We start from the raw sequence: 11,055 nt of genomic DNA on the forward strand, positions 1-11,055 counted from the left end.
CAAATATTTGTTTTAAACAAAAATCCCTCCTGGAGTTTCATAGTATGCATTGGCATAGTAGAGTCTGAAAATTCCTCCAGTGAAGAAACCAGTTTACTTAGGTCAGTGTTCCCAAACACATGACAGCCGAGAATTTGTTCTGTCTTGTTTTGTTTTTCCCCATGAAACTTTAAAGTAACAGCTAGATTATTTAAAAATCAATAATCATTTATTAATAACTTCTAGCTTCTTCTCTTAGTATTAAAAGGGTCACCTTAGACAAAGGAGTAAAGACCAGCATTTTTAAAAAACTGTGTATAGTTTGTAGGTAATGTGAAGAATCTAGTGTGTCATATACTGTTTTACAGAATGAGCAGAAGTGAGCATATTAAGCCTTCCAGGAAGGCAGCTGAGAAGAATGGCAAAGATCCTTACAGTAATCCCCTACTAGCCTCAATTCTAAGTGGGTCCATAGTTAAGATGATATGAAAGAGAAAGTATACTTTTGTTTCAGTAAAACTCTGGGAGATATTCTCATGCAGAGTTCTAGCTATGTCACTGCCTATGATTGCCACCATTCTTGATTTTATTAACAGAATAACAAACCTACTTTGACTTAGCAAAGATACTAAAGTTATCTGTGTCCTTTTAACTCTGAAAGAAAATTAGTTTACACTAGAGATGAGAGTGAACTCATTAGATATAAAACACTACAAACAAAAAACAAGTAAATAATAATGATAATAATAAAAATAACCCACCTTGAATGAGTCATAACCAGAAACCCTTTGAAAGTTCAGAAAATTGAACATAATACAGAAGGACGTATGTAGTCCTAAATGACATACAGCTCACCGTGTTTCTCTGACTAGTGTACAAGTATGCCCAGAGGCACATGGTCAGTGTCAGGGATTCTCAAAGCTACAACATTAATTTGGCATATCGTTCTGGAATCTAACTTATACTTAAGATTTGGAAGCAAGGAATGATATTATGCATGTACATAATAAACAATTATATTTTATTTTAATATTATATAGAAGACATAAAAGACATTTCTTACTTGTGTCCACTCTCCTTCACCATCAGGGTTTCTTGGATGGAAAGGCATGAAGGCTGGTAGGAGAGGCCATATAACACAGTGGTTGTGAGCACAGGTTGGAATCAGTCTGACTGAAGCCTCTAATAGTTGTTAGCTGTGTAACTTTGAAAAATTATTTAACATCTCTGCTACCAATTTCTTCAGAGATAACATTTATCTACCTTATGCATTGGTGGAAGGATTATGTGAGTGATTATGTGTGTGTGTGTACACATATACATGCATTAGTTAGAATAGTTCCTGACAGATATTTTTGTTGTGTTTTCTATAGTTATGAATGTAATTATTAGATTGCACTTAACATGGATTAAACCAACCAAGTTAACTACAAATTACAAATCTTCTTTACTGAAGTTCCTGTATAAACTTCAACCCTTGACATTTGCCTCTTCCTCCTGAATGTGAAGTATCGGAGTAAAAAACTCATTTGATTGAGGATTCTGCTTAATACAATCTGCTAAAATATTTATTCAGTGTGAAATGGTAGTTGCTAGTAAAGGTTAAATATCATTGAGCGTTTACTGTGTGACAGGCAGTCTCATATAACTCATCATAATAACTCTCTAAAGCAGGTAATATTATTACCCTTAATTTAATGAAAGAGGAAACTGATAATGTTTGCAATTCAGACAACAGGTTACATGTTTCCTTTACTATATTCTATTAGCAGTATACTGTAGGAGTTAATCAATCAAAAATATTTCACACAGAAACCATTACTGTGTGGAGGCCATTGCTCTGGTTGGACTTCTCTATACCTAAATTTTGGTTTGCTGAAAACTGTTTGCAGGAAAACAGAGGAAATATGCTTAATACGATAATTTTTCTTAAGTGCTTAAATACTCTTTTATGGATGCTGAGTTTCAAAATACAAAATTATACCTCATTTTGATTTATTTTCACATGTGACTGCCACTTGGAGTTACCATCAGTTGGTATCTTAGTAACAATGAGGTTATAGCTAGGATGAGACAACTTTACAAACTTTAATTAAGCAGGTAAACTGGAAAGATCCTGTAATTACAGAGTCCTATGCATAGCACCATTTACCTTGCTCCACTTAAAATGAACATTTTCACTTATTTTGACAATCTCTCTTTTTCCTACTCAGCTAAATCAATTACATTTTTGTTCATGACATATGTTTATGACTACATCAGAATTATATGGAATCTTTTTCTTTCTATTTTTTAAGAATCCCTAATGTTTGAAAATGGACTCATTACAATGGTATTTATTTTAATAGGAGATGGTCACAAATCATACTTAGAGTCTTAATTTTATAAGGCAGTCATTTAGAAGAATCCAACTGATTAATATAAAAGTTTCTCCTTTCTTTTTTAAGACAATAATTCTAAATATTAATTGCAACATTTTTCTTTTTCTGTTTCCTTGCAAAAGTTGAACCAAAAAAAATTCTGTAATCTAATACTTGGAATAATGGTTGAATTTTGTGATAATCCCAAAACTGTGGCTTATGTCAATGCTTGGCGAGGGAAGAAGGATCAAACAGCTGCTAGTCTTTTAATTAAATTGTGGAGAAAGGAAGAGAAAGAACTAGGAGTAAAACGTGATAAACATGGGAAGATCGTTGGTAAGTGTATTTATAATTGTTTGTAAAAGCAATTAGATCCGTATTTTTAAAAAGCAATCTTAGGAAAGTATGGGGCCTTACACCATACTAAGTAAATTAGTAGCAGGTTCATATTTTTATAGAATATTTTCAGGAAATGGTATTTGATTATATTCTTTAAATTGAAAATAAAAAACTTAACAATACTTCTTAAAGAACTTTCTTTGAGTTACCTGCTTTTGTAAGTATATTCAGTAATATTTCATTTACCAATAAAATTTGGGACATAAGTTGAGTGCTTGAGAACAATTTTTATTGTATTTTGTACATTTCTGTTGATTCATATTTATACAGTTTACTTTTTATATGAAAGAAGAAACTTTTAAATAAAAATAAATCCAATGGTCATAAATTTTAATTACTAGACTCTAAATTAATGAAGTTAATAGTACCAGAATTTATATTTCATTTATCTATTTTATAATGCTACATTATATTTTCTAAACCTCTTACAATTCTTATTATAGTTTCATCTGTTAGTATTGTTTATTTTTAAGTGAAAATACTTTCTCCTTTAACTTCTGATGATTTCTACCTTCAAACCATTTTTATTGTTTCTAACTTTTGATCTATAACATCATAAAATAGTTTTTATATTCATAGCATAATATATAGAAACCAAAAGCAAATTACATCATTGTTAAACTGACAGTGTTCAATTTCTGGATCTCAAAATTAGAAAAGTTTTTTATGTGAAAGTTTTACTTTAAAAAAAGTAATTTTGTGAAATTTTTATATTTTACATAAATAGTTAAAAATGAAAGCTTTAAGTTTTGCAACAGAATGGGGAAGAAATTATTGATTATTTATGCTTTTAAAGGAGTAACCATGTATCAGGCAGTATTGTACTCTTACAATATTTTTATATATTTTATGATGTCTAGACTAAAATCTTAAAATGAAGTATTAATTTACTACAGTTTTTATCTGTCCTTTCTATATTTTCATGATATCCAATGATTAGATACAAAGAAACCTCTATTTACTAGTTTTCAAGAAGAGCAAAAAATCACACCACTGCCTGCTAACTGCCCAACCATTGCAGTTATGGATGTTGCTGAGAATATCAGAGCAAAAATTTATGCTGTGTTGGGCAAACTAGGTAAGAAGTTACTCGTCAAATGCACAAGAGCCTCTCTTTTTTGCTGAGTGTTGTAAATTGATTTCACTTTGGAGTCCATTTTTCATATATGATGAACAAATTCCCTTTATACAGATAAATGCATATTCTATTGTTATCCCAATACGCAGGCTACTCCCTTAAGCTCTGGGTTTGGGGCCAGGCATCAGTATTTTTTAAGCTCCCCAGGTAATTCCAGAGTGCAGCCAGGATTAAAGGCAGTTAGTTTTAGATGGTTAGGCTTAAACACTAGAATTCTGAATCACCTGAGGACTTGACCTTGCTTCTTATTAAAGAAAAAGTCCTCACTCTTCAGATTGTGAAAGTACAATATCATGGTCTGACCACAGCACAGAAAGTATTCCTCTTCTAATGACTAGATAAGGATGACCTGGCAGCTGTTTGTTATAGGAGGAAGCCAGAAGCTCACAGAAGTAACTTTTTCATAAATCAGGATGAAATCAAAAGCAATCATTTGCATTTGTTTTTATGATAAATATATGCCTTTTGGAATCACTTGCTCTGTTAAAGTAAATCTCTCTTTATAAACTTCCTTTAGATTTTGAAAATTTACCTGGCTTATCTGCTGAAGATTTTGTTACCCTCTGTATCATACATAGATACCTTGATTTTAAAGTGAGTACCTTCTTAACCTTGTTATTAAAATCTAGTATGGCAAGACATCAGTTGGGAAAGATCTGTTTTTATTTGTGAGCAATCATCCATGAACTGTGTAGTTTTTATTTCTCATTTTACATCTGATACTATTCAAAGAACATACAATTAACTGATTGGGTATTTTCCATGGGATAAGATTTCATCCAACTATTAATTTATAAAAGAAGATGGAAGTTACTGACATAGAAGCCTAACAGAATCTTTAAAATATAATTTCTTCTCTTTAGAGGGCATTAAGAGCTAGGGTATTAAGAGGTAGAATTGAATGAATTATTACTTATTAAAATAAATGATTTATACTTATTAAAGTATTATTTTATCAGTACATTGTATGATGATCAAATATCAGTTAAGGAGTTGCTTACTTTGCTGGTTATATACTTTTTGGTAAATAAATGCCTTTGAAATTTTAGGAAAGTCTTTCCAAGTAAACATTCTCTTCTACTAGTATTAGTACTATGTATTTGAATGCTGTAAATGAATAAACCTCTATAAGAAAGGAAAACAAGGCTGAATTTTATCCATATTCTGGATGTATGTTTTTTCTCTAAATTTAAACATACTCAAGCACAGTAATTTCCAGATAACCCAGAATATGAGATGGAGCTACAGCATGATGAAACCAACATGCTAAGAGTTTTAGATTCAAGTATTACCTTAGCTGGAAAGTGAGGGACAAGGCCCTATTTCTCAGGGTGGCTGGGTACTAGAGTCCCGGGAATCCCCATGTTCATTGTTCTACAAATTCAGCTTGACCTAGCCTTCAAACAGGGCTTTAGGAAGGAAAGCATCTGTACTTCAGGAGGATGAGACTAAAGCAACAACTTGTGCAGCTGTGAAAACAGTGTCTATAAAGGAGAGGGCAGTGATGATAGCAATAAACTACACTTAGGTAGTGGAACCTTACCCGTGAGTACCTATCATTGAAAAACACTAGGTAAATTACTTCTGAATACTCAAATGTAACTGTTGCCCCAAATCATTGTCAATGCATTTAACTTATTCCCAAGGAGTAAGTTAGGAGAAGCTGGTTCAGTTAAGTGTTAACTTTGGAATGATCACCCAAATAAATTTTAGGTTATGTAAAATTATATTATTTATTTTTGGTTAATTTAACTTTTTAAAACTCTTTTAAACTTTGCTATAACAGATTGGAGAAATATGGAATGAAATATATGAAGAAATAAAATTAGAAAAGTTAAGACCAGTCACTACAGACAAAAAAATTTTGGAATCTATTATAACAGCATCAGAAAATATTGGAAAGATGGTTGCTTCTCTGCAAAGCGAGATGATTGAAAGCCAAGCATGCCAAGATGTGCAAAATGAACAAAAAGTATATACAAAAGTAAGCCACAGATGCCATTGAGGCACAAGAAAATAATTTCAATGTATAAACTAGTTGAAGTTATCCATAAGTTGTATTTGCCTTACTTGTGAATGCTTCAGCACTTAGAGTTACCTTGTAATTTTCTTTTATAGTTACTTTCAGTGTCTTTGTATAGTTTTTAAAGAAAACATGGAATTAATAGCTTGAAATTCAATTACTATACTCAGTGCTGCTTTATGGCATTATAATTTGATTTCTACAGGCTTACATTTTAAAAGGTAGACACCTGAGACATTTCCATTTTTTGAAAGGTCAAACAGAGTTCCAAAAATTGTGGTCTATTTAAATGTATACACTTAGCAAATTCTGACAAATGGTGTTTCTCTGTGACTGTATGTATAACCTCATTGAGAAAGTTGGCCCTCGTCCCTCACTCTGTGATAGGCCCTTACTAGCATGCCAATCATAGGCACACCGACAAGCCTCTCCTCACCTCAGTGCCAAAACATACTGTGAGCACTCTACAAATCTGGTCTCTGACTTTAGCTAATCAGAAAAAGCCTGTCAGGAAAATATAAGCCATTTTCCCAAAGCTTTACACAGGTAAGAAACAACACATCAGAAGTTTTTGAGCAAATAGGTTAAGTGACTATTTAAGTGAACTTGTCCACAGATACAAAGATGATGTAGATTCTCCACTTCTGCTTGGTGATCTTTTATGATTAAACTTAAGTATTTAAAACACTTTAAGGTGATTTCCAAAGTGTTTTCTATTGCCTGATCTTTTTACATCTACTATTAAATGTCTACATCTTCAGTCTAGTGGAACTTAGCATCCACCTATAAATTCTTAGATAACTCCCTGCTTAAAAGTTTTGTTTGTGAAGAGTTTTTATTCCCAGGATGCTGCCGTTTAACCCATTCATTTGCTTTTAAGTGGAGTACCCCGTTAGAAGTTCTTGCTCCTCATTCGTTCTATTGAATTGGCAGGATTCTGCTGTGTGGGCTAGCTATTGCTGATTTGTTGGTTATCGTTGATTTGTTATCATGGCTCTGACCCAGTTTATTTTTTAGCAGTTGTTTAATTAAATACTCTTAGGTTCATAATTTAAACTTAATAGTCTATTATATACCAACCAAGGGCATGTGTCCTCGGATTATATATATATATTTAGTGGAGAGCCTGTTGTGAACCATAGTCTTTGTCCTTTGTCAGTAGTTACCTCCCTAGACTGCATCACGACAACAAACTCAGCACTCTCACAAAATTGCTGTCTTGCTGAAGGTGTAAATTAGAAGCACTTTTACCAATATAATCTTGCCTAAACTTTTATCAGTGGCAGCAGAAAACTCTTTATTTTCTCCTGTGAATTTGCTCTTGGGTCATTTATGTAGCTTGTTCTGGGTTATAATCTGTCTTCACAAGTGATAATCACATGAAACAATCAGTCTTGCTGAGAAGGATTATTGTTATTTTCATATTTTGTATTTTTATAGCAACAGTTTTGCATTACGTTTCATGGGAAGCAGTTCAAACCTTGGCCACATAGTGCGGGAAGGAGTTTTTTTCCATTTTAAGACTTTGGTTTTTTAAGTTGTTAAACTCTAACCCTTTTGCTAGTTGACCTTAAAATTTACGTTGGCAAAAACTAGGTCTTCCTTCAAAATACAAGTATTCAAGCCCTTTGGTATCCTTTCATAGAAACTGGAACTCTTAATTATCTTTCTTATTTCAGGTACAAGCCACACACAAGCAAAGAGAATTGGCTAATAAATCATGGGAAAATTTCTTGGCTAGAACATCAAATGTTAAAACTTTAAAGGTAGGATTTTTAAAATATTACAATATCCACAACAAACAGTCAACTCTGACAGACTTTTTCAGGGATAACTATTCATTCACCTTTTTCTGTTGATCTTTCTGTGGAATACCAACACTATTGATCCTCATTTCCAGTTTAGGGCGTTAACTGAAACTCTGCATTTTTCACAGTTACAGAAGATACCACTCTGAGTTTCATTTGGCTTAGCAGTGGGGGGGAGCGAAGCAAGGATGGTGTTCCTGGTTTCCATAAAAGAGATGAGAGTTAGCCAGGAATAAGCAGGAGAAATGTGCTCCTACTTTCCATTCTGAGCCTTCTTATTTACTGATCCTTTCTGTAAGAAGCAGAGTGAAGGACACAAAAAACAACTGTCCATATTACTCTCTCCTTCAAGGATGCTTCCCCTCTGTGACCACCAAAAGAAACATTATATTAAAGCTTAAGTGGGAATTTGGGATAAACACCCCTTTGGGAAAATGTGATAACCTGCTTCAGCAATAAACTGGAAACTAATCTAAACAGTTTATAATGCTAATTGTTCACTTGAAATATGTAAGAAGCAGCATAGATTTCCAAAATCTCATTACTTTTTTCCCAACTTTTTCATTAATACTTGGGATACACTTTTATATAATGTTACAATTCTTCCTCTAGATATGAAATTGTTAAATGTTATATTAGCACACGAAAATAGTGGAATCATTAAAATAGCAAAACCAAAATTAAGAACAAGCTTATTCAAGGTACCATGTCTCCCCTTTGTCACTAAAAGTTCTTCCCAACTTTAAAATCAGCCCCCTCCATGCAGATAATTTGTTACCTCGAATTTAGCCTGTTCTAGTGCCTCAACTATTGAGCTTGACTGTAACTGCAGCAAATTATATAGTTTGCATTATCCTGAATGCTTGAAACATTTAAGTGTACTGAATTAGTATTTAATTTATGCAAAATAATTTGAAAACATGTATCATCTATTGTAAATTTAGTAGCTTATTCAATTATGTACAAAAAATTGAACCTGATTTCCTTAGGACCTGCTTTATCCCTTGGTCATATATTACCAGTACCTATGGAAATCTCAGTAACATTTTCAGGTGTTTTCTGCAATGTACAAAGGATATAACTTGTTAATAACTATTTTCTTAGCCTAAATGAGTAAATGAGTAAATGCTAGTGCTAACTAATAAAGCATAAAACAGACACAATTAAATATATTTTGTATACTTCATTGTAAGTACCATAGTTAATGCTTTAATAGCAATTAATTTATTTTCTTTCTAATTTAAAAATCTTCAGAAAGCAAAAAGACTTCAAGAGAAAGGTATAGAATCCTCTAGATACAGTGAGCATCCACCAAATGCAGTATTTCACCCGACAGATATTAAAGGCCTTCACACAACAGTAAGATTTTTTTTTCTCCATAACTTTTCTTAGTAGATATTAAATTTAATCCCCAAAGAGTGTTATTTCTATGGGGTTTTGTCTCATATTTTTTCTTTTTGCTGTTCAAATATCAAATAGTTAAGGCATATTTATCTCTACCCTTGCCTAGTTCTGGTTTAGACCAGACCCAGCCCTCCAGGATTCCCAAGAAACTGCTATAAACACTAGTCAAAATATATCTCTACATCTCTTTGACAGAAAGTGTGCAGTGCGTCCTTTGCCTGGCAAATAGATCCATGCCATATTCCAGTGTTCCTGGTGTCCTATTATGGACATAATTTGGCCCTGATTGCAAAGGCTCCAAAGCCCTTATTTTTCCATTAGTCCATGCTGTCTCCTAGTTACTATGTACATTTTGTGTCTCTTCCAAAGTTAGCTGAAGGATGAGTGGGTTTTCCTCTTAGTGAAAAATTTTGTAAATGGACTCGTAAATATTTACTTTTGCTTTTTTTAGGTGCCCTCTGGTGATGTAGTAACAGTGGAAAGCACTCCTGCCCGATTAGTGGGAGGACCTCTGGCTGATACAGATATTGCTCTTAAAAAACTTCCTATTCGAGGAGGAGCCTTACAGAGAGTAAAAGCAGTAAAAACTGTGAATGAGCCAGAGAAGAGCGTTCCCGCATAAAATACTCTGGAGACTTTTTGAAATAAATTCTGCTTATAATTTTTTAGTTAAATATCTGTATATATAAATGTAAAGCAAATATTTTAGAATAAATATCTTAGTAAAATACTATTAAAATAAAAGCACATATAATGTATTTTTATTGAAAATATCAACACATACTGTGAGAAGAGTTATCATCAATTACTTTCTAAAGATTACAATTCTCTTAACTGAAAATTGTAAAACATGTTGTATCAGTTGACTCTTTCAATTGATGTGAACTACTCCAACTGGTTTAAGCCAAAAAACAAAACCAAACAAAAACAAAAAAAACCAACTTTTACAGGCTCTGGGGCTATCAAATCTAGGACTGATTAAAACTACAGGCATTGTTGGATCTAGGAACTGAAACTCTGTGAGTAGGCTCTTCTCCTTCCCTAGCAGCTCCTGAATTATATTCTCCCAGGTTGATATCCAGTAGAAAAGAGTGCATGCCTATCTCTCAACAGTCTCTGCAACTGTCTCTGCATCTTGGGACCCCTGATTGGCCATATGCCCACTCCTGAACCATTCATCACGACTTTGGCCAGATCTGAGAACTGCCTGCACTCAGAGACAGAAGGAAGCCAATCCCATCCAAAGCATATGGATGGAGTAGGGAATCAGGATATTATTAATATATGTTGTTATAAGTATATATAAATACTGGGCAGCAAAAATATTTGCAACAAATGTGTTGGTCAAAGTAAAATAAGTTCTCCTATAAAAAGCAAATGTTATTCATAAGCTAAACAATAAAACTAAAATAAACATGTTTTAACTCTTAATATATAAATAAATTCTAATGCTACTTCTCTTCCTTAATGGGGAAGGAAAAGGGGGAGTAGGGAGAAACTCTTTTGGTGGTGGAGGTATCTTGCCAAATAGGAGGTAGATGCCTTAATGCTAGATGTAGAGCAAAGTGTCTGTGTCACTGTATGGCATTATGCGGTTTCCACAGCCTGTATCCATTTCCGTCAACCCCCTTCTCCACTCAGGAAGCTGCAAAATTGAGTTCATGTCCAGGGCTGGGAGAGACAAGAATCTGTTTTCTCAGAAAGGAAAATATACTGGAATTTGAGTCTAGACTCTAGGCCCATAGTGTGCACACAGCAGTGTACTGGTTAAATGTATAACAACCAGCTCTGCAAGGGGAAAAGACCCTTATTTGTAGTGTTTGCCAATCCCACTATGACCAGTTTCAAGCTACCAACATGGTGCTACTGAATGCAGAGTTGGGAAGACATGCATAGAATCCACTTTCATTATCAGATAAAAGACGGCTCCAACACCCCACTGGG

The 11,055-nt window shown here is 33.5% G+C and overlaps 1 protein-coding gene across 1 annotated transcript in view; it reads left to right on the top strand.

The window, feature by feature from the left end:
- CFAP69 (cilia and flagella associated protein 69) overlaps positions 1-9,849 on the top strand; it is a 68,465-nt gene extending 58,616 nt beyond the window's left edge. Inside the window, exons 17-23 of the mRNA XM_060156076.1 lie at positions 2,483-2,675; positions 3,679-3,816; positions 4,394-4,470; positions 5,663-5,860; positions 7,579-7,665; positions 8,962-9,066; positions 9,563-9,849. Of these exons, the coding sequence (XP_060012059.1) occupies positions 2,483-2,675; positions 3,679-3,816; positions 4,394-4,470; positions 5,663-5,860; positions 7,579-7,665; positions 8,962-9,066; positions 9,563-9,733 (969 nt within the window). The 3' untranslated portion in view covers positions 9,734-9,849. The remainder of the gene's footprint in view (positions 1-2,482; positions 2,676-3,678; positions 3,817-4,393; positions 4,471-5,662; positions 5,861-7,578; positions 7,666-8,961; positions 9,067-9,562) is intronic.
- The last annotated feature ends 1,206 nt before the right edge of the window (positions 9,850-11,055 follow it).

This window comes from Lagenorhynchus albirostris, chromosome 8 (assembly GCF_949774975.1).
Source record: "Lagenorhynchus albirostris chromosome 8, mLagAlb1.1, whole genome shotgun sequence".
In the NCBI taxonomy this organism is placed as follows: domain Eukaryota; kingdom Metazoa; phylum Chordata; class Mammalia; order Artiodactyla; family Delphinidae; genus Lagenorhynchus; species Lagenorhynchus albirostris.